Source organism: Boeremia exigua (genome assembly GCF_020726555.1).
Source record: "Boeremia exigua strain MPI-SDFR-AT-0100 chromosome Unknown C7974scaffold_1, whole genome shotgun sequence".
NCBI classification, from domain to species: Eukaryota; Fungi; Ascomycota; class Dothideomycetes; order Pleosporales; family Didymellaceae; genus Boeremia; species Boeremia exigua.
The window spans coordinates 3549781-3571823 of record NW_025763518.1 but is presented as its reverse complement, the minus strand read 5'-3'; the positions used below and the strand labels follow the sequence as shown (position 1 = coordinate 3571823).

General features: G+C 51.8%; 10 protein-coding genes across 10 annotated transcripts; 5 read left to right on the top strand and 5 right to left on the bottom strand.

Moving 5' to 3' along the window:
- Window positions 1-14: 14 nt before the first annotated feature.
- On the bottom strand, window positions 15-1964 carry C7974DRAFT_430483 (uncharacterized protein; the record flags this gene model as incomplete). Its single annotated transcript, XM_046144706.1, has 3 exons — window positions 15-44; window positions 384-461; window positions 492-1964. 3 exons carry the CDS (start codon window positions 1962-1964, stop codon window positions 15-17), a joined length of 1581 nt encoding a protein of 526 aa, XP_046003551.1.
- A 1073-nt stretch (window positions 1965-3037) lies between these two features.
- On the top strand, window positions 3038-5261 carry C7974DRAFT_349898 (major facilitator superfamily domain-containing protein). Its single transcript, XM_046139446.1, has 3 exons — window positions 3038-3723; window positions 3775-4008; window positions 4057-5261. Exons 1-3 carry the CDS (start codon window positions 3295-3297, stop codon window positions 5179-5181), a joined length of 1788 nt encoding a protein of 595 aa, XP_046003550.1. The 5' UTR covers window positions 3038-3294; the 3' UTR covers window positions 5182-5261.
- Window positions 5226-7284, bottom strand: C7974DRAFT_420233 (thiamine diphosphate-binding protein; the record flags this gene model as incomplete). The annotated part of the gene is made up of 2 exons (XM_046144244.1): window positions 6966-7284; window positions 5226-6916 (listed from the first exon to the last, which is right to left on the bottom strand). The coding sequence occupies exons 1-2, from the start codon at window positions 7045-7047 to the stop codon at window positions 5226-5228; spliced, it is 1773 nt and encodes a 590-aa protein (XP_046003549.1). The 5' UTR covers window positions 7048-7284.
- A 1604-nt stretch (window positions 7285-8888) lies between these two features.
- Window positions 8889-10832, bottom strand: C7974DRAFT_28110 (uncharacterized protein). The gene is made up of 4 exons (XM_046137590.1): window positions 10676-10832; window positions 10260-10594; window positions 9995-10200; window positions 8889-9920 (listed from the first exon to the last, which is right to left on the bottom strand). The coding sequence occupies exons 2-4, from the start codon at window positions 10341-10343 to the stop codon at window positions 8984-8986; spliced, it is 1227 nt and encodes a 408-aa protein (XP_046003548.1). The 5' UTR covers window positions 10344-10594; window positions 10676-10832; the 3' UTR covers window positions 8889-8983.
- Window positions 10833-11358: 526 nt separating this feature from the next.
- C7974DRAFT_430480 (class II aldolase/adducin N-terminal) lies at window positions 11359-12287 on the top strand (the record flags this gene model as incomplete). The annotated part of the gene is made up of 2 exons (XM_046144705.1): window positions 11359-11991; window positions 12051-12287. The coding sequence occupies 2 exons, from the start codon at window positions 11359-11361 to the stop codon at window positions 12285-12287; spliced, it is 870 nt and encodes a 289-aa protein (XP_046003547.1).
- A 1075-nt stretch (window positions 12288-13362) lies between these two features.
- Window positions 13363-14692, top strand: C7974DRAFT_28076 (alpha carbonic anhydrase). Its single transcript, XM_046137587.1, has 2 exons — window positions 13363-13766; window positions 13820-14692. Exons 1-2 carry the CDS (start codon window positions 13608-13610, stop codon window positions 14492-14494), a joined length of 834 nt encoding a protein of 277 aa, XP_046003546.1. The 5' UTR covers window positions 13363-13607; the 3' UTR covers window positions 14495-14692.
- C7974DRAFT_28077 (uncharacterized protein) lies at window positions 14693-16162 on the top strand. Its single transcript, XM_046137588.1, has 4 exons — window positions 14693-14960; window positions 15015-15125; window positions 15174-15844; window positions 15894-16162. The coding sequence occupies exons 1-4, from the start codon at window positions 14891-14893 to the stop codon at window positions 15927-15929; spliced, it is 888 nt and encodes a 295-aa protein (XP_046003545.1). The 5' UTR covers window positions 14693-14890; the 3' UTR covers window positions 15930-16162.
- Window positions 16126-18461, top strand: C7974DRAFT_440379 (uncharacterized protein). The gene has a single exon (XM_046145320.1). It carries the CDS (start codon window positions 16395-16397, stop codon window positions 18213-18215), a length of 1821 nt encoding a protein of 606 aa, XP_046003544.1. The 5' UTR covers window positions 16126-16394; the 3' UTR covers window positions 18216-18461.
- A 129-nt stretch (window positions 18462-18590) lies between these two features.
- C7974DRAFT_300360 (uncharacterized protein) lies at window positions 18591-19470 on the bottom strand (the record flags this gene model as incomplete). Its single annotated transcript, XM_046137792.1, has 3 exons — window positions 18591-18663; window positions 18712-19297; window positions 19347-19470. The coding sequence occupies 3 exons, from the start codon at window positions 19468-19470 to the stop codon at window positions 18591-18593; spliced, it is 783 nt and encodes a 260-aa protein (XP_046003543.1).
- A 207-nt stretch (window positions 19471-19677) lies between these two features.
- On the bottom strand, window positions 19678-21775 carry C7974DRAFT_430475 (uncharacterized protein; the record flags this gene model as incomplete). Its single annotated transcript, XM_046144704.1, has 2 exons — window positions 19678-21032; window positions 21499-21775. 2 exons carry the CDS (start codon window positions 21773-21775, stop codon window positions 19678-19680), a joined length of 1632 nt encoding a protein of 543 aa, XP_046003542.1.
- Window positions 21776-22043: the final 268 nt, after the last annotated feature.

Sequence of the window (22043 nt, the reverse complement as noted above, 5' to 3'; positions counted from 1 at the left end):
GCCAGGCGTTCTCCTCAGGCAGCTCTTCCAGAACCCGTGCCTTCCTTTTAACGCGTTGAGGACCTGCCTCCCCTCCTTGCTTTACCTGAGCTCATGCGATTGGGAAAGAAGGTCGGTCTGCCACGCCATCCATTCCAGTACCACTTCTCGCCTTTATTGTACCAATTTACCATCGCGTCTGTTACAACAACGCCTTTCGCGATTTCCACATTGCTCTCGCGGACCTTGCGAATCATATACAATTTAGACTGTGATAGCGGCATGACTGAGTATCCAGCCGTCACGCTGTCTGTGATGGTACGTCGAAGGAAAGCGGTGAAATGGGACTTGCTCGGAACGTCGTTGATTCCCATGTGTCTCAGGAAACCTGGGAAGCCATTGACCTCGCTGATCTCGCGGATGCGCTGAGCCATTGCCGCAGGGACTCCCATGGGTGGCGCACCGTGGCTGTCGAACAGTGCCTCGCGAAGATCAGTCAACGACTTACCCACGGGACGGGCAGAGGAGCTGAATAATTTGAGGAACATGAGCAAGCGGTAGGATGTTGTTGACGCTTCGAACGTCTTGGCCAGTCGGTACTCGGATATGGCAGAGGGCTCTAGGTATGCAAGCTCGGCCATGTCGGCACCTTGAGAGTCGAGCATCCAGACCACGTTGCGAAGAATGGCCTCCTTGATAATCTGGAAGATAAGAGGCTGGGTGAGCCCATCATCCGAGATCAACGCAGCGACTAAGAGGTGACCGAGATCAGGAAACTCCTTTTTGGTGTGGGGGCCTTTTAGGAAACGAGCAACCATCTTGTTCGCAGCCTTGATGATGGCAGCATTCTCCGTAGCAAGACACAGCAACAAATGGAAACAAGCAAAGTAAGCTTCCACAGCCTTCTCTGAAGCGTGGCTCAGAGTGCTGCGCTTGTCGACGTGCCGGGAGACCTTCTCGGCATCTGATGAAAATTGAACCACGACATTATTCATGAGGTAGTACAAAACTTCAATCCCATCAGGCTCGTTGCTGCGCATTTTTGCAGAGCTGTGTATGCTGCGCAGGCACATAGCTGTATTCACCCTCACCCCGTTCCAGTGACGTCTGCTGAGGGGCAGCGGTAGCCACTTTTCGAACTTCACACCCTGAACGCTCTGTCGTACATCGTGCTGGAAGAACGCTTCTTGACTCAACAAGTCGAACTCGGATCTCAAGCTAGGCTTGTTGCCGCCTGTAATCGAGATTCCAATCCCGAGCTTTGCATCCATGTACGATTTCTTGAAAAAGAAACACTGCAACTCCCGAGTACGAATAAAGTCGTACGAGTTGACCGTGCGTTTCACAAAGGGGATCGCGTCTGCAAGCGCCATGACATCATTCGTCTGCATCTCCTCCAACATAAGGAGTACGACCTCGTCGGGCAGCGCCAGCAACTTCGAGACTGTCGCTGGCGGCGCCCTCAACGCTTTTCTCGGAACATCGGGAGAAGGAGTAGCTTTCCAGCCAGGTTCGTATCCACAGCTATCGCAGAAATAATCATGTGCTTGGAATCCCCTAAATCGAGAGTATCGTGGTGCACTCAGCCGTTCGCGTCGAAAGTCCAGCAAATTCACTGCTCCTCCACCATGGTCCTGCTCAAGCGATTCGCTTGTGAAGAAACTCAACAATTGGATGAGAATGCCCTTCAGGGTGTATGCTGGTGTCCAGCCCTCAGCTGTGTTCAGAATGCTGGCGCAGATGTAATCTCCGAAGATGTTGGGGTGGACGATATCGCTCTGGATGGTGACCGTTGGAGCACGGAGTGGATAGTCGTTACCAAACTCAATAAAGAGGTGCAACGGACCATATGCTTCGGTCGAGAGAATGAGGCAGGCTTGGTGAAAGTCCTGCTCATTAACATGCAGGTGGATGCTGGGGTACGGGTTCTGCTGTATTTCGGCGATGTCGTTCATAAGTCGACGATGTAAAGCGCTAGGTGCCATCGCTCCGTTCGAGGCTGCCATGCCGACAACGCGTGGCAGAAATGTTGGACGAGAAGGTTTTGGATGCTGCGCGGATCGAGGAAGCGATATCTCTATCGACTTCTTGATGCCTCATCATACAGCAAGATTCCATCATCTTTATACCCTCCGTGAATCAGCGCTCTCAGCTGAACTCGTCTTCTGGCGCCCTTCATTGTTGTCTCTAGTAAGCCTTCGTGAGGGCTCTGCGCCCATGAAGATTTAGGCAGCTAATCAGGAAAGGCGGAGTCCCGTGCGTCTCTGCCCTTTCCAATCTGAGTCTCAACTCACACAGCAAGGCGCAGCATTAACTAGCTCTGAACGCACGTCTCACGTCTCACGTGAGGCTGAGAGCGAAGACACATAGCCTCTGCATTTGTAAGATGGAGATTTCCGTGAAAGTCTGGAGGACGACGAAGCAGCGCTGGGGTGCGGGACACTCGCCAACGCTAACCTCGGACCACCCCGCAGCTCTCGCTGTTTCGACTGTTGGCTTGCCCAAAATTTGTCCGTGATCACTAACCCCTAAGACACGCGTCGAAGCTTTACGTTCACAACTATGCCTTGTATAGAAGTTCGTTTGGCAATGAGATACATGTTCGGGCTGCGATGAGGCTTGGACCACCTTGGCCGGGGAAATTTTCCAGCGGCTCGGTGCAAGTTATGACCCCCGGCCCATTTCTCCTTATCACAAACTCTTTTCCCAAGGATCGCACATCGGCTGCAAAGGGATTCCCCAGGTTTGTTTCAATGGATGGTGGGTAGCATGACGTCTCGACTGACTGCAGTGACCGATAACTCCACCCATTCAATGTTAGGGAATGTATAGTTCATGTCGTGTCTCGAATCAGAGCGGGAGCGAACGTTACAAACCTTATCGAGCCCGGCCAAGGCTCTTGGAATCTTCGAGGCATAATGACTGGCCAATGATATCGCTGCGCACACCTCTCCGCATGCGCGCATCCTCCCGCAGTCCGTCTGAAACCGTGCGCCGGCGTTCATGCTCCTTTGAAAGTTTCAAGTATGCCATTGCGCCGGGCATATGCTTTCGGAGCCCTCGGGAGCTCGATGGGGATCTCTGTCGGTGGCATTGTAGATTATTGATCTGCTGCCCGCATGCCATGAGCAAGCACATGGACCCTTTAGAGATTGCATTATAAGTGTCCTTTGAGAACCACGACAGAACTCCTCAGATTTGTTTCAATCTGCTATGTGAGCTGCACTATCCAACATCGTTCTCGTTTGTCATCTACTCGTCTTTCACCTCTTTTTTTCTCGTTGTTCTTCCCATATTAGACATAGATCTAGAGCTATGTCATTCCTAGACGACAGCATGTATCCACGCAACGAGCTGGCCTCGCCACCACTCGCTCAGCCGCTCCGAAAGCCGAGCCTTGTGCCTTCAGTTGAAGACCGCGAAGAGGATTTCGAGCCATTCGCTCGCTCAACCTCAGGCCTCAGTGGCCATTCCTCAGGCCTCAGTGCCCATTCGTCCACAGCGACGATCCGCCGGAAACACGAGTCATACAACCTGTCCGGCAGCATTTTCCTTGTGACAGCCTCCGGCAAAACACTTAACCTCCCTGTACCTTCAGATAGTCCAAATGATCCTCTGAACTGGAGTCGCTGGAAGACGGCTGGTGCCATCGCTGCAATAGCATGGTACTCTATCGTTTCACTTACCGTGGTGCAAGCGGCGAGTATGGTATACCATGGCATCTTAGTCGAGTTTGAAAATCAGGTACGCATTCACAACCAATGACTCGAGTATCGATTGACCAACACCTTCTAGAATCTATATCCATGGACGATGGAGACGCTTTCGACAGCTCCTACTCTGTTCATGGGGTTCGGTGCATTGCTTTGGGTGCCACTGTCCCTAGGCATGGGACGACGTCCGGTATTCCTAATTGCGTCGTTGATGATGTCGCTCGCGACGATTGGTGCTGGCCACTCTGCGAATTTCTCCCAGCTTCTTACCTGCTTATGCTTCCTTGGTTTGGGCGAGGGTTTCTCGCTGACATGCGTATGTTGCCGTGTTCTTGGCTGGTCGATCGCGTACTGACAACAATAGGCCCTCCTCCTGATGATAGAGATGACCTTCATTCACCAACGTCCCAGAGCCATTGCTCTTCTCTGGTCGCTTGCTGGATTCGCAGGCACCGCCGGGTTGGCGCTGGTCCCGTACATCTCATCGCACGGAGAGGACTGGCGTCAGTTCTACCACTACTGGTCCATTCCCATGCTCATTTCCTTTATTCTCATTTTTTTCCTGTTTCCCGAGACCTACTTCAAACGGCCTACGGTAGCCTTCGATGGACTGATCTTGTTGCAAACTGCCACTGAGAAGCTCACGGTGTACAAAGACGAGGATGCCGACTCGAACATCTACCGCGATCTTCCCGATCTGCCTTGCGGGCCGCGCACGGGATTCAACGGTATTCGCGACCGTCTTGGACTGTGCAGATCACCGTTCGCGTCATGGACCGCTGTGTGGCACTGTTACTACCAGATGGCATTCTGCGCTGTCAACCCACTCATTGCCTGGGTTTTCATTGCGTCGTCTTTCAATTTTGCTGGCATGCTTTTCATTGGCGCTACCTACGCTCAGATCTTACGAGCTCCACCTTACAGTCTGTCCTCATCACTGATTGTGAACGTCAACATCTGCTCTGGTATTGGCGCTCTCTTTGCTTTCCCGCTGGGTGGCATGCTTATTTCCAAGATTCTCAGTCGTCTTGCCAGACGCAACAAAGGCGTGCGCGAGGCTGAGCATTTTTTGATTGCCTATATTCTCCCTGTCCTCACTGGCGCTCTAAGCACCTTCATCTACGGCTTTGCTGTTCAACGCAAACTTCACTTTGCTTTCTTTTATCTCGCATACGGACTCAATGGCTTCTCTTGGACGACTCTGTCTATCAGCAACACCATGTGGGTCACTGAAGCCTTTCCACGGTGGGCTGCTCCGGCAATTAGTGTCTTGGGTGGTGGCTGCTATATCCTCAGCTTCGCGATGAGCTTCGCGTTAGTACCGTGGATTTCGGCTCATGGATACAAGCTGGTAGGTATTGAACTTGCGGCGCTCCAAATTCTAGGGGGGTTGGTTGCCGTACCAATCGCATTTTGGGGCAAGAATGCTCGGCAGGCTATTCATGGCAAGTGGGCTGATGAACGAGCTGGTGCGCTCCGGCCTTTGTAGAGCATGGATTGATTGGGTTCGGTCTTGTATATTTCAAAAGTATTCTATGATATCACTTCACGTTTGGTCTTCAACCCTTCTGTGCGCTTCTGTTCTTTACCCATCAGCATTGCCAACGGGCCCTTGGGCACATCCTCACGGTCCAGGAACAGCTCCACCATCCTCAGTCCAGTTCCATCTGAAAGTTCCTTATTCGCCAGAACCTCCTCGAGCTCGCCCCATGTCCTCGCTTGGGCAGTGAACGAGCCATCTTTAGCACCGAAGAAGCTCGGTGCACCGAGATATCTCCACGCTGCAACATCATTGTACGACTCTTTGAGCCCATGGATAGCCCTTTCAATCGTATATCCGTCGTTGTTCAGCACTACAATAATGACATCGAGGTTGTGCCGTATCATTGTTGAAATCTCCTGTACTGTCATCTGCAGACTGCCGTCTCCAATGAATAGTATCGTCCTGCCGCTCTTCGTCTCGCTTTGCGGAGCGCCATTCTCCTGCGATTGCATCTGCCGCAGAGCCAATGCTGCTCCCTGTGCGGCCGGCAGCATGTATCCTATCGATAACCAAGTCACAGGTGCAAAGACACGAACGTTTGGTGGTGTGCGCATTTCGCGTACACCGTAGCCAGATGTACCGGTCTCACCCATAACAATGTCGCCGGGACGGAGAAAGGGAGCGAAGAGATCCCAGAGTTTAGAATGTGAGATGACTTCGTCTTTTGCTGTGTTCGTAAAGGATGTAGTCTGCGGCTTGTTCCATGTGAGACATTCCAGGTCTGATGGTGAGTACTTTGCGATCTTGGCTGTGTCGAGTTTTGCGCAGAGCTGGGAAACGGCCAATCTCGCGGGAATATCGCGAACTATCTTGCCTCCAATTTCAATTTCTGTATCTGAGAAAACGATGCTGACTTCTGGTTTAGGCTTTGCTGTTAATGCATAGGAGTTTGTCGTGCTGAAATGCGGACCAAAAACTAGGACCAAGTCTGACTGATTGAAGAAGTCTTGTGTCTGAGCGTCATCGAACATTCCTTTGTATGCGCCCTGGAAGTTGGGAATGCTTTCGTTTATGAGGCCTCTGCCGTACGAGGTCGTCCAAATGGGCCATTGAGTGGCTTCGGCGATTGACTGAACGTCCTTGGAAATGTTAAGTGCTCTGCATTCACCATCGAACAGGATGACCGGGTGCTTGGCGGCGTACAGCTTATCAAGTACCTGATTGATAGCGTTGCTCACTGCTGCCGAATCGAGTGGCTCTGGAAGCTCAATTCGATCTTGCAATCTCGCTGCCCGAACTGGTGCACCTACCAGGTCGACTGGAACTTCGATGTATACTGGGCGGCTGTGTATCAAGCATTGTTGCAGTACTCGATCAATCTCCTGGGGCGCAACCAGGGGATCCCTCAGACTGGTTTGAGCCACTGTGATGTGCGCGTGCATCTGGCCGAATCTACGAAAGTTGCCGTCGTTGAAAGTGTGATGAACCGTGACTCGTCCGTCTTGCGTTGCCCTGTCCGGTGTTCCGACAATGTGTACAACCGGCGCACGCTCGGCATAAGCACCCGCGATCGCATTGATAGCTGACAGCTCGCCGACCCCAAAGGTGGTAACCAGAGCGCCAATGCCTCGAATTCTGCTGTAGCCATCCGCAGCATAACCTGCATTCAATTCGTTGGCGTTGCCAACCCAGAGCAAGCCTGAAGGCTCGACATAATCAAGCAAGTCAAGATTGAAGTCACCTGTGATTTGAGTTAGCAACAAGATGTCATACAACGGGATATATCTTACCTGGCACTCCATGAACAGCACTAGCGCCTAATTGGTTCAAGCGCGTGAACAGGTACTCAGCAAGTTTGATTGTTTCTGGCATTGTGAAAGAGGTCTTGGCAGGAGAGATGCTTGAGCAGGGAACAAAGTCACATTTATACCACCCGCTCTGGTCTTGAACGATCTGTCGTGAACTGGCGTGAAGGGCGACAAGGTGGGGTTCGGCTCAAGGTGAACGGCAAAGTGCGGTTACCGAGTGTGGAGAACTAGTCCGACGCTCTTTCGGGTAAGCGCAGTTTTACCCCACTGTACCTTCAGTGTTGTTTGCAGCGACATCGTGAAAGACTTGACAGAAGTCGCTGGGTTCCTGGCGCTATCCACTCATGAAAGCATGGAGGAAGTCCCTGCAGCCACCACCTGAAACGCACCCGAGGACGCCTGCACGTGGGCCCCACTCTTTCCGCAAGTGCCGGCTTGCAACTACTTTTAGCTACAACTATACTACATACAGGCACAAGGATAGCAGTCACTTAGTCGTACATACCTCGACCGCTACCCCAACAAAAGAGCTCAGACTACGTTGAAAGGAACAGCGCAATCAAAGTCAGCTAGTAGGTATCTCTTACGTTGTTGAAACAGCAACCGCGATCAGTCGTTCCCTCGGCGAGCGAGTTAGTTCGATGGAATTTATACCATGTCATGTTTAGTGATCCCCAGTACAAAATGCGCGACTTGTTTCTCGGTAGTTGTCTCATGCTTCCCTGTGCATATCCTTTCGCGAGGTCTAACGCCATGCAGCCAGGGGCATATCGGCTGCAAGATAGGATTTAAACCCTGCCCTGTTGGCACTTTACCTTTCAGTTCTCGTATGTTCTCACTGCGCTAAGCTCATAGCCTGTTGAAACTACAAAAGCAAGTAACTATTCTTGCAGCGCATAACGTGCCAACTCAGCATACAGTGAACTACCGTTCACTAGACGAATGACAATTGACACATGCTTACTTGGGTCTGCTCCAGCCGACCAGATGGTCCGATTACCCGCAACTGTCACACGTTGCGTGCAGCATTAAAAACCTTCCCATCAGTCAGTCATCTTACCAACAATCAGGCAGCATTCAGATTGACGTGGTCTTGCTTCATCACGAGCTTCGCAACGACAGCCGGGCCGCCATAGATTATACATGCCGGCTGCAGAATGTCGCCCCGGCGTTCCGGACCAATTTATGGAAGGTTAGATTTCCATCGCGCTCGATCCTTTCCAAATTATGTTCGCTCATACAGCCATATCTATTGCTAGCCCTTTAAAAATAGCAAGGACGTCACTGTACCACATAGGCTACATAAGATCTCGATGTCTCGCAGCCGGATGAATCAATCGGTACTCATGCCCGGCCCTTTTAGCATGGATCTTGGGCTTTTCGCTCTTGCATCTCCGGGCGTCGGAAGGCTTGGCCAGGGTCGCGAGGAAGTCTGGGCCATCGGGTGATTATTTGCGGGTGAAAGCGACTTCAGGGCTACGAAGACATATTGCGGGGCATGGAAAGCAGGAAGTCTACAATTAATCGCAAGTAAGGCTCCACTCTTGCCTAATTGATGTGCGGTTTCCTTCGTTACTCTATCACCGCGATTGCGCGGGCCTACCTAAGAAGGCTATATATCACCTGGCCCAACTTCAATCTTTACTCCTTCTCCATCGTCGTTAATACTCTGTTTGCTTTGCTACAGAAACTTTGCTTTCGCTTGGTCATCTTCGAATCATCTTGTTGCTTCAGGAGGAAGCAATTGAATCCGCAATGGAGAGGTCAAAGGTCTAGAAAGCGTCACCCTGACACTAAGAACATCACATGACATTCGAGCGCATTCGATATCCAAGGTGTACTGCTGTGATAAGGATGACAAACGCTCGGTAGAGCTACTTTGGCAAAGAGTACCTCGAACCATCCCCATGACCATAAAACATCATGGTAGAGGATATTCTTAGATCACGACGCCGCAAGACGCTCCACTGGTCTTATCCTTTTTCGACAGAACTGGTTCTCTAGACTGCCTTGACGGCAGCGTAGTCCCTTGGCATAGCTGTGGCGAGTATGTATAATGGCCAGGCGAGTAGGTGGTTCCATTTTGCTTTGCCCTGAAGGCTTTGCAAGGTACATAGAGCCGCCCGATGCGCCCACTTCCAGACTGCTGGCATTGGTGACCGCCACAATACAATGCTCCAATACATGACGAGTAGAAGAGCTGTTTCATTTCCTTTGGCGAGAACGTCAAGGAATTGGGGTTTGAGCGTCAGTGGCCAGTAGTAGTAGTGATCAAAGCGCCGCGGCCAGGCTGCACAGTAATCGACCCAGGCGCAAAGCCCCTTGTAAGCTTCTTGACAGAACCTTGTGCTTTGCTCCTCGTTTGAGTCATTGTCGACTTCAATTGCCATATCTGCAATTGCGCAGCCTAACGATTGTAGACTCGCCTGTAGAGCTGGGTCTGGTGGCACCTCGATCCCAGTGGTGCGCTTGACGATGAGCTGCCAGAAATTGGAATTTTTGAAGTGTCTCACAGCGTCTCTGCCAATCACGCTGTTCCATCGAAACACCTCTAAAGTATTGACGATGTTGAATTCTGACTTGGCGCAATTCGTCTGCGCAGTAAGCTCAAACACGAGCACAAAGACTTGGAAAGCGACGACAGCAAGCCAGTTGTGTTCCGTGGTCACAGGGGTAATAAGTCGAAAGAGCTCCGAAGCATGGACATGGTGCTTGTAGGCTGAGATAGGGTCTCTGGAGTCAGGCTGACCGGGTTGTCGCGGCTGGAGGGACGTAAGACTGAAAATACAGTGATAAAGGTACGGACTACTCTTTGCTTCGGTACTGAGAGCGGTTGCCCACAAGCTGCTTTCTGCTGTAGTGAACCAGGACTGATCGAGTACGGCTTTTGCAAGCCAGAAAAAGGTGCTCTCGGTTGATGGCTGATGAACATATGACCTACAAAGTTTTAATACGATGTCAAATCCGAAAACATACGACGTCGTCAAACAGATAAGAGGGTGCAAACATACCCAGTGCCACAACCAGACGCTGTTGGCCAGTAGTCTTTTATTGGTGTCAAGCTTCTCGTCTCTTGGCGAGATGAGTGGTACACTGGACCAACTGGACGCATTGAAAGGTCTTTCCTAGATAGGCCATGATAGGATATGATGCGCTGGTATTCGCATGTTTCATTCCTTCGGTTGCAATTGCCGCACGAGGGAGCTTGCATGTTGCACTTACGGTCCATCAGTAATAACTCTTCACTTAAGGATGAGCTAGCATTATTGTACGCACCTTTACCTTCCTTCGTTTGCATCGCGTACAGCCATTTCGAGATTTGTGGTGGAAGCTGCGCAGACCTTGCTTTTTCCTCGACATTATTGGGTGGCTCTTCTGTCTTTACCCCGTGCAACAAGCAGTAAGACCTCGTTACCAATCGCGCTTGCTGTTATACGAGCTTCAAACTGGCATCATACATCCTTTTGAACACGGCGTTCCGACAATGCTTACTGCTGTATCTATATCCTCGGCTTCTCCGATGCTGACATGCTGAGGAATTTGGCATAAGAAGCTGACTGTGTCTCGCCGCAGACAGGGGGCATACGAGCAACGTGATTCCGGTTATGTAGCTGCGCCATGAGCAATGATATCAGCATCCTTCACACTCGGTCTCTGCTTATGGGGTGATGTAGGAGGTATCTTCTACGCACGTATTTCCTTTTACTTGCAATCTTGACATAGATTGCGCTCAACGGAGAACGACATTATATCTGTTTCCAACGTTGTATGTCCAGGGGGCAGCGATCCGAAGACTGATTGTTTTCCAATCTTCTTGATTCCCCATGACCCGACGGTTGAGATGTACTCTCACTACTACCTTAGGTAATCCCTGTGTGTACGTGCTAACATGATATCCTCCCAAGTAGCAGCATGACTATTTGGGTAGAGGGACAGCTGTTCACTTCCGATGTCAGATCCGCTTTACATGGCTTTTCCGTACGCGAAGAAGAACTTAATGAGGCCAATGGTGCGCTTGTAAATCGCTTGTTTGCGATTGGCTTACGTTGACGCCCACAGTCTCAGCGACTAGCGCGCGTATTCTCCCCGCAATCGCTATCGCTATCGCTATCAACTTTCCCGAGTGATGGCTACCTAGACAAGCGTTAGTCAGATCTCAACCGTCGGCTTCTTGCTTTGATACTTGCCTTGCGACCTTTACGTACTCTTCGACTTACTTGCATTCAACCTCCATCTTCCGTCATAATTCACCAACAAAATGTCGCGAGAAGATGAACAACAAATGACACCGGACGAATCCCAAGAAGGATTAACGCAGGAGCAACGATACCACAAAAGCAAGCTAGGGTTAATTCGCGATACTGGCGACGAGCCGATGAACGGGTCCATCGTCACCAAGCAGCCCGTGCCTAAGGAACAAGATTCCCTCAAGGAAAAGACACCACTGCAGGCAATCTCACAGGGGGTCTGCTTGCCCGGCATCCCTCTCTTCTCGGCACACGACAAGCAGCGCGCATGGATATTGAACCACATGGCAGGAGCATTTCGTGTCTTCGCTCGGAAAGGATTCACCGAGGGTATGAGCGGTCACATCAGTGTCCGAGATCCAGCGGATGAGCACGCCTTTTGGACGAATCCACTGGGAAAACACTTTGCTCTTCTCGAGCCGTCCGATATGATATTAGTCAACTACGATGGAAAGCCGATTGGAGGTAACACAAGTCGACCAGCGAACGCAGCTGGCTTCTTGATACACTCAGCAGTGCATAAGGCGAGACCCGATGTCAATGCTGCGTGTCATACCCACAGCAAAGCGGGCAAAGCATGGAGTACCTTTGCAAAGCCGCTTGAGATGATTAATCAAGACGTGACTTACTTTTATGGTGATGCTCAGGCTGTATATACAGAGTTCGGAGGTGTTGTATTCAGTGAAGAAGAAGGTCAACGTCTAGCGGCTGCTCTGGGACCGAAGGGCAAGGGCATGATCCTGCGGAACCATGGTCTTCTGGTAAGTGCTTTATAGTGCCTGTGTTTGCAACAAGGAGCCACTGAATCTGACCTTATCAGACTGTAGGAGGAACCGTCGATGAAGCTGCATATCTATACACACTGATGGAGCGATCCTGTGAGGTCCAACTTATGGTCGAAGCTGCAGCAGCCAACGGCGTTCCTAAAGTGTACGTTGATGACGAGGCAGCAGCCTACACTTTCAAGATGGGAAGCGACCCCGAGAGTCTCTACTGGGAATTTCAGCCTGATTTGGAATACGAACAAGTACACAGCAATGGTGCTTTCGAGGTATGAGACATCCTTGTCGCTACAGCGGAGGTAGATATACATGCATATTACTTGAATAGGTCCCATCCCAAGCTATTCTTTTGATGCCGTGCGTGCGCATGGCAGTTGTCTCGATTTCAAATTGTAATTTGACCTGAGCTCATTGTTGGATCATGTGACGTTGTATTCCTGGAGGCCAAGGGTTTCCAAGCGCTCGAGATTGTGCGCCTGAGTCTTGCAGCCAAGCCACCATCTCCCCGCCGCTCTTGCAGCAAAGCAACTTCATCGCCTCAGACCTGACTCGACCCGCCCCAACTCACCACAGCAGTCTAGACTGCAGGCTGTGCATTTGCTCCCCGGCCGTGGATTACACTTCAAGCACCGACACTACTGTATGCCTAGGTAGTTTCGGAACCAGCCGCAATGAGATGAATCCAGCTACCTATCCTCCAGTGGCCGACAACGCCGCAGCTCACAAACGGCGCGTTCGCATGTTTCATCTCCTCAGGCTAAGGATGTCAAATGATGACATATTGCGATCAACCCCAACTTATGCTATAGCGCAACGCCAGGACGGGTAGAGAGCATCGATTGCGCGTTTTTCGATGGTCCGAGCGACCCTCATCTAGGCTAAAGAGTAACGCATTTCCAAGGCTTCGACAAGCATTGCAGACCTCGTGCATCATGTCGCTCCAGTCAAGTGCATTTCGGTGACAACTTTCTGCGTTCAACGGTGCGGCAGTTCGCCATGTGGGGCACGACCTGTCACCCTTGCGCTCAAAATCCTTCCCGGTAGATCGTGAAAGGGAGATCTGGCACAGGATCAGCGTACCGGTCCGAAAGGAAACACATCGCATAAGCCTCCCTGATCAGCTAGGCGAAGCTCTTGCAAGAAGCACAAGGAAGGGCTCTGTGCAAGGTGCGCGCTTGCTTCTCTGCGCCCAGACCCGAGATGTTTGTAGCCAAGGCCGCCATCTCACAATAGGAGAACTATGGCCACCAATCTGCATCTCGTTTCACCACCCGGACGAGGAATTTCCCGTCAGTTCTACAGATCAACCCTAGCATCTCCGAGGTCACGCTTGGTCTTTTGCTCCTCAAGCAAAGACTATGACGCGCCCAAGGCGGTTGTGCGTATGCATAGAAAAATGAACACTCTTGGCGGAGACGGCATTCACGACAGCTGCCTTTCAAGTGTAGTGCTTGCCTTGGCGCCTTACCGCTGCGATGCGTCGCGGAGTGTTGAGCTGCGCAAGGAGGTGCATCGACTCGTGGACTTTATAAGAAGGTCTGCTCGCAACATTTGAAAATCCTTTCCTTCTCCATCAACCCCAAGATTTTCCAATCATGTTTGTATCGTCACTAGCTGTCTTCGCTGCGCTTGCGCCTTCGATCTTTGGATGCCCACAGCACTCAAACAACAAACGATCATACCTGCAAGGGCGCCAGGACAACCCTGCCCAGAACCCCAACGTCAACACAACCCAAAACGTGTGGGCATACGAGGTACACCGAAGATTTCAAACTTATGAAGAAATCGTCGCTGATCTTGTTCATAGGCATCCTTCAACTGGGGAAAGTTGAGCCCTGACTACCGTCTTTGTCAAACTGGGACCCAGCAGTCGCCCATCGCCCTATCTCTCGGCAATGGACTCGCACTCAACCATGTCCCAACTTTCAACTACAGTGGCGCAGTGGCCGGTAACTTCTTCAACTGGGGATATGGGCCAGCGTTCACCCTCGCCCACAACGGAGACTGGACATCACACCCCAGCTTCACATACGACAACGTGACCCTCTACCTCAAGGGCTGGCACATCCACGCCCCAGCCGATCACTCGGTTGGAGGCGACCGCAGCAAGGCCGAGATGCATTTCGTCCACGTCGATGCCGAGGGCCATGAGGGCGCTGTCCTCGCTTTCCGCCTGGATCCTGGTAATTTCAATAACACGTTCCTCGAACAGCTCCCTCCGATGATCGGATTTGATGAGATGCAAGTGCAACAATCGATTGAAATGAACGTTACCCTTGCTCTGGATTCTGTGCAGTACTTCAACGAGTTCTGGACGTACCAAGGCAGTTTGACGAGCCCGCCGTGTCACGAGGGTATCAGATGGTTTGTCGCTAGGCAGATCATGTTCACTGGTGTGGAGCAGATGCAAGCGATTTTGGGTGCCAGCACTTACTCTGCAAGAGCAGAGCAAGAAGTTTGGCAGCATCGCATCAATGAGTAGTTCGGGTATGGGAGCAGATTTGACAATAAGTACACGGAAGACGCTAACGAGACATGATATCTACGTGTATGGATTGGGCATGGGGAGACGTTGTATATGTGTATTTCTCTACGTACGTATATGTTTGTAGTTAATCAAGCGCATCCAAGACTCAAAGTGCAACGGATCAACAAACAACATTGAAGAGTGACGTGTCTTATCAATCGACGTTCGGAGCGTGCAGCAACAGGCACGAAACCTCTCCACATGGAGCAAAGATGCTCAATGCATCTCAACAACACAGTACGTCATACGCGCATCAGCCCCGCAGACTGTACTTACACCAGCATCATTAAACATCGACGGCAAACTCTAAACACATCGTAGTTGTTTCCAGACTTTTGAATCCAGCTCGATATGACTTATCCTGCTCCCACACAATTAGCGACTAGCGATTTGTTTAAGCTCAATGAACACACAATCTTAGGTATAGTCTACGTCCCGGATCGTAGTCAAAAACCAAACTAATAGCATGAAAAAGTGACGGGAGGCGCCGGTGCCGTTGGCACTGTCGTCGGCAAAACAATCCTAGAGAGTGGTGGCGACGTCGTTTTCCTCGACTTAATGCCTCAAATGCCAGAAGACAAATGGCGTAGGTTCCTACTCAAACCCTCACGCTCACTACTCACTCAGACTCCAGTCGATGTCCTAGCATCAGCAGCAATAGGCAAAACAGAAGTACGCTACCACCAACTCGATGTCCAAAATGAAGACAATATCACAGCCGTCATGGACCACATCCGCACAGATTCACGCCACCCGATCCGCGGCCTCGTCACCTGCGCCGCCATTTCCGGCGAAAGCGATGCAGGCGCCTATCCAGAAGCAATCTTCCGCCGCATCCTCGACGTAAACACGACAGGCACCTTCCTTGTCGCGCGTGCCGCAGCCAACGAAATGCACCGCGCCAACGTTACAGGAAGCATCGTACTAATCGCCAGCATCAGCGGCCACGGCAGCAACCGCGGGATTAACAGCGCCGCTTACAACATCTCCAAATCCGCTGTGCACCAAATGGCTCGCTCGTTGGCTGCCGAGTGGGGGCATCCGCAGAATACGTTCCCGGGTAGCACGGTCACAGCGACGAATCAAAACCCCAGTACTGAGCCTAGGAGGGAGTATCCGCCGATTCGCGTCAACACGCTGAGTCCGGGGCATATTGATACGCCGCTGAGCGAGGGCGCAAGGCTGAGGGGCCTGACAGATGCGTGGGCGGGGCAGAATATGCTGGGGCGGATTAGCCAGCCTGAGGAGTTTAGGGCTCCGGTGTTATTTCTGCTGAGCGAGGGGAGCAGCTACATGACAGGCGCGGTGAGTTGCTAAGATATGGGAGTTGTTTAGAGACTGATGTGTGGGATAGGATCTCAGAGTGGATGGCGGCCACTGTGCGTGGTAGTTTGGGGTGCAAGGTGAACTCCTGGACGGGTCTCGGAGTATCTGTCGCGGAGGCCACTCGGCCGACGTAATTAGATGCATTTTCGAAGTGCGGGGCTCCAGATAGGAGACCTCGTGGGTAATCTATTTCTGCAGGTTCCCCGGAATTTCTGTTTCGAGTGACTGTTTTCGGATTAGTTTACAGGGTGCGCCAGGCACACTCGTGGTTGCTTGATCGTCATACTGGACGAGGGCTTCACCTCGATATCATCTAAATCGCGGTTTATCAGCACGTGGATATGATTTGACCGCGTTCAATGCGCCGAGATGTTGCGGTTATGTGATGAGCAATCGATCATGTGTCAGGCGTCAATCAGATCGACCACGACGTATATATAGTCTTTCCTCGAGACCGAGTTCTAGCTCTTTGCAAAGCAGACCAGGTTTTCAGCGATTCTTACCATATCAGACTTGACTGACGCTTGCAATGAAGTTTTCGAGGATCGTTGCCGTCGCAGTTGCAGCATGGAGTGCCTCCGCAATGCCTGCAAAGCGACAAAGCGCTCCTCGCCCAATGGAAAATCTTGGTCGGGGAGTAGTCGTTACTCGATCCAGCCCAAACTCTACCTTCATCAGCTGGCGCCTCCTGGGACTCGATGTCGATAACATCGGCTTCAACGTGTATCGCTCCGCCAACGGCGGCAGCGCCACTCGTCTTAACGCCGAGGTCCTCACCAAGGGCACCAACTACATCGACTCGACTGCTGATCTTGCAATACCCAACCGCTATTGGGTCCGCTCTGTGATCGATGGCAAAGAGCAATCGCCCGCCAGCGGCAGCTTCACACTACCCGCCAACACTGTCCAAGAGCCTCTCGTACGTGTGCCACTCCGCGCTGGTGCTCCTATCAAGTATGTCTGGGTGGGCGACTTCAACGCCGACGGGGAATACGACTACCTCATTGACCGACACGGCGTGCAGCAGGGTCTCGAGGCCTACCGCCGAGACGGGAAGTTTCTGTGGAAAGTATCCATGGGCCCGAACAGCGAAAACCAGAACAACATTGAGCCTGGATCCTCGGGCATTGACGTTGGCCACTGGGATGGAGTCACAGTGTACGATCTTGATGGTGATGGTATAGCGGAGGTTATCGTGCGCATTGCGAATGGTGTTGTGTTTGGAGACGGAACGACGTTCAGCGCGGGCGCGAATAACGATGAGCAGTTCATTGCAGTGCTGGATGGGCAGACGGGGGCGCTGCGCGCAACGGCCAAGATCCGAAACGATTACATCCAACATGGGCCTTTTGCAGCGCGACTAGGTGTCGGCTTTTTGGATGGAAAGCAGCCGCACATTGTCGCGTTCATGAAGAACCGACAGGATGACAAGAAGTTCAACCGGAATCTGGCTGCGTGGACGTTTGACGGCTCGAAGGTCACCGAGAAGTGGGTGTACGACGATCAGAATGCTGGGAGCGGGTCCGACGGACATAATACCCGTATTATCGATGTGGATGGAGACGGCAAGGATGAAGTAGGGGAGATCATGTTTACGTTGAACGGGGATGGCACGCTCAAGTACGACATGACCACCTCAGGGATCGGCCATGGGGACCGCTGGCAGATTGCGAAGATGGACCCCGATCGCCCCGGTCTGCAGGGTTATGGTGTCCAGCAGAACAATCCCAGCAAGCTCTGGGAGTACTACTACGACGCCAGGGATGGCAAGGTGTTGTGGAAGCATTATGGCCCCGAAGTAGCCGACATTGGACGTGGGTTGATCGGTGACATCGACCCAAACCACCCCGGCATGGAGTCCTGGAGCGCAGGAGGCTCGGGGCTTTACAACGCGCCTAGTGAAACTAAGCTCGAGGAAGACACCAAACTATCTCCGTGGGCACACCTGTCGCTGTGGTGGGACGGCGACGATACCGTTGAACTCTACAACGACGGCAAACTTGAAAAGTGGAATCCAGCGAAACCGACCACGTCCAACAGTCTGCCCCGACTCTTCCGTATCGACAAGTACGGCGCCATCAACCCCGGTGATCCAAACCCAGGCTTCCTCGGTGATATCTTTGGCGACTGGCGTGAAGAGGTCATTACGACCAACGCGGCGTACGATCAGCTTATCATCTTCACTACCGATCAGCCCACGGAGCGCCGTTTGTATACGCTGGCACATAATCCGGCTTATCGTAATGGGATGACGTTGAAGGGGTATCTCCAAAACGCACATGTGGATTACTATATTGGCAGTGGCATGAAGACGCCGCCGAGGCCAAATATCCGGTATGTCGGAACGTGATGGGGGAAGTCAAGTTTGAGTCTAAATCCATTGGTTATCTTAAAGAAGATTTTGTGTGCAGCATCTCATGCTTTTGCCTGGATTTCAACAAGCCCAGGCATCTCATAGCCTACAGGTAATCTGAGAAGCTCGAGCTTACTAGGCTCATCTTAATGAAATGAAGCAAAGCGGACTTTGAGAAATGGCCTTGTACGACCCTGAAACTGTGGGCTTCGACTCGGGTATATTGACAACACTCGAGGTCCCACTACTTCCCAAGTGGTTCTGAGCGAGAAAAGAGGGTCTTGGTGAGCTTAAAAATTCGATATCCGCTCATTGAACTTAACCTGCGTTACTGCCGAAACTTACATTTCGACATTGTTGCCCATATCCTGACTACCATGGCAGTTGCAGGGGTGTCGAGAGCTTCTCTGCAGGACCTAGCACAGCCTCGGCTGTCCCAATATCACTTGCAAAGTTAGCTTCACCGATAGAAAAATGCCCGAAAACAACTCACCGTGGTCCGCGAGGTGCCCAGTACTCCCCAGTCTTGCTGATGTCGAAAGTTTCGACCCACTCCACAAGTGACTTCGCCGCGACTTCAGGGGTCACTGCGCCACCGTCGTCCCAGAACTTGTCGAACCCAACTCCCTTGGTCATCTCCGTCCTCATGAAGCCCGGGTGGACGACTGCTATCGCGACGCCTCTATCCTTCAAATCCAAGCTTAACAGCTTCGCTGACATGTTGAGCGCAGTCTTGCTAGCATGGTGTCCGTAATTGCCGCCGCCCTCCTTCTCGTGTCTGAGTCCAATACTGCCGCTTTCTGAAGACACGAAAATGATCTTCGAGTTCTTGCCCAGCAGCTCGTTGTTCTCGTTGGCTAGCGTGGTGACAAGTATCGTTGGTCCAATGGCGCAGGTCCGATACATGCGCTCCTGAGCCTCGAAAGACGGTTCTTTGAGACTCTCAGTTGCGAAGTAGCCGGCCGTAATGATTATGGTATCCAAGCTAGAGACTTTCTTGTTGCGGAGATACTGGATAATCTTGCTGCCTGCATCGGGCGAGGCGATGTCGATATCAGGGATGTATGCGAAATCCTTGGCTATCAAATGTTAGGTGTGAATGGCGTACTTGTGGAGTCTTAAACGCACGGTTGGCAGGAGTATTGGTCGACCTTGCTGTAGCGTACACATTATTGCTCGCATCGGACGCATACAGCTCCGCCAGACTGGCACCAAGACCGCGGGTCGCGCCTACAAGCAAAATATTAGGCATATCGGCTTCAGAGTGATGTGAGCTCCTGGCAAGATTGACGGCAGATGTGAACAGACGCGCGGAGTAAGGACAGCAAGGATGGCGTGGTGATGACGTCGTTGGTAACATTACGTGCTTGTGAATGTACTTATCGATAAGCCGTAGAGATAGACAGCAACAGTCTGTCGTCTGAACCCTTTGATTGAATATCGATCATTATGTTTTCGATCAATCCACACTTTCCGCGTTGAGAAGGTTCTGTCGGCTCGTCATTGGCTCTGCACGCCATCTGACAAGACCAGGTTCCTCCGCTTGCGCTGAGCCGGTGCTTCCTGTTTCTCTCAAAACCTCCTTGTCCATAGCGTCCACAATGTTGCGATAACGAGTGCGCGTCTCACCCCCAAATTCAGCCAGGTCTGGCACCGTCCACTGATCATAAAGCCGTCCATGCGTGTTGGCAGGCACATAACGGCCGTGGGAGCGGAGGAACAGAAAACAAAGATAGCAGAGCCATTTCGATGTTCCGATGACTCGTGGTTGACGGAAGACTGATTCTGGAGATCCGATATTTGTCTCAGTGATGTGAGACGATTGGTGCAGAAGATCGTAGTGAACGGCCAGTTGGACCTCTGCGTGTACGTGACAGCTGGTTGCCCAGGTCTCATATCCGATTGCGGTCGGCACACTACTGTACGGTGTCAAGAAATGCATTTGTAGCTTGCTCTGGAACAAAGGAGCGTATGTTTGGCTTGTCGCCACGAGTGAGGCGGCGATGCGCCAGTACGCAGCGATCTTTTCGATTTGTCGCAGGCATTTGATAGCTGATCCAACTTTTGCTGTGGGTGTCGTACTGGGACTATCTTCTAGGCGTCGTGCAAATTCTGCGACATCCTTAGACCTGCAAAGATGCCAACTCGCCTTGATGAGCTGTTTGAGGGATTCTGACTCAACAGGCGATCCTGCTTCCGACGCCTCGAATGCTTCATAGAATGGTGCTAGATTCCGCAGGTGGTTCTCCACCGACCGTCGTGATGAAGCCTCCCTTTTAGTATACAGAAACTGGACGCGATGCAAAAGATTCGCGAAATCTTGCCATAGCGGCTTCTTGTGTTGCTTGGAGAGGAATTTCGGCTTTTCCCATTTACTGGAGCGAAGTCGGGCGAGCAGTCGACGATAATGCAACTTCACGATTCGATCGAACAACTCGTCAATCCGCGTGGACTCGTCAACCTCGTGGGTCCTCAAGGTCAGACTATCGGCTATCTGTTGCAACGAGGTCTTCACCTCGCCACTCAAGGCCAGATCTAATGCTGCGAATCGTACGGTGAGCCCAATTGGTTGGACATGTTCTTCCAGACACACAGCAGCCACGCTCTGCGCACCTTCCTCAATAGCAGCTAGAAAGGCGAAGTCGTCTGCGAGTTGCTGCTCAACCTGTAGCGGCAACATATAGCCTTCTGGCTTTTCGGATTCTTTCAAGGGGAAGGTTTGCGGATCAATAGGGACCGCATTTGTGCGCTTTTCAAGTTCCAAAAGATGCTGGCGAAACGTCTCCTCGGGAAGGGGGAGCCATATCGAGTCACCTGGATTTGCGGTGCGGGTTTCGAGTCTCAACATACGGGAATGCGTATACGTAAGGAGAGACAAGAATTCAGTCTCCTTGCACTCATGCTAGCCACCTCGCTTAAAAACACGCTACTTTGTCCCATAGGGTAGGCGACAATAACTATTGTATCCAAGACAGAACAGCTACGCTATTCCATTACAAGACATAAAAGGTGTCTCGCAGATGCTGGCTAGCAGTGTTCTACATATGCGAACGGCAAGAAAGCTCATTACCAGCGTTACCTACTCATCTCTTCGAAAAGAGCGAGCGTGTTGTGCGTGTCACTCTCGATTCCACCAGCCCTGGCAAAGTCGCTCTCGCTCTGGCTCTGGCTCTTGCTTTCTTTTTCGCCGTTCTCTTCCTCGACTTGCCCTTCTTCTGCGACCTCGAATTCTCTTGAACTTGAACATGGCTTTGCGGATTTGCCTGTGCGACTGAAGCACTTGGGCTCGAGCTGATAATAACGGATCCAGTAGCTACGTTTTGCGTTCGTGAGGATGGAGCCGCGTCTATTGTTCGACGTCGAGTAAGGGTTCCCTGCGCCCGCAGCCACTCCGCTCCTTCTGCGAGTGTATCGTCCATGTCCTCTGTGTCCGCACTGAGGTCGGATACTTCATCATCCCCGTCCAGTGTGCTAACAGATGAATCATCTTCCTCAACTGAAACCTTGCGCTTCGACTTCTTGCTTCGAAGAGTGGGCACATCTATGTCCTCGAACATGCTTGCGCCCGTCCGAGGCAGAGCAGTGTCGAAAGGATGCCCATGAACGGCTGGCAGATAATCTTCGTCGACGTCCCCATCTTCGTCGCACGGGACATAGGTGGTCTTCTGAGCGATATAACATTTGCGGAACTTGTGGACTTTGTCTCGCTTGATCGCCTCTTCGCGGCGAAGGGCTGCGCGCTTACTCTCTTAACTTTGATCAGTCGCCATATGGAATATTGTGGTCAAACCCCAACTCACCAGCTTCCTCATTCGAGAGGGTCAC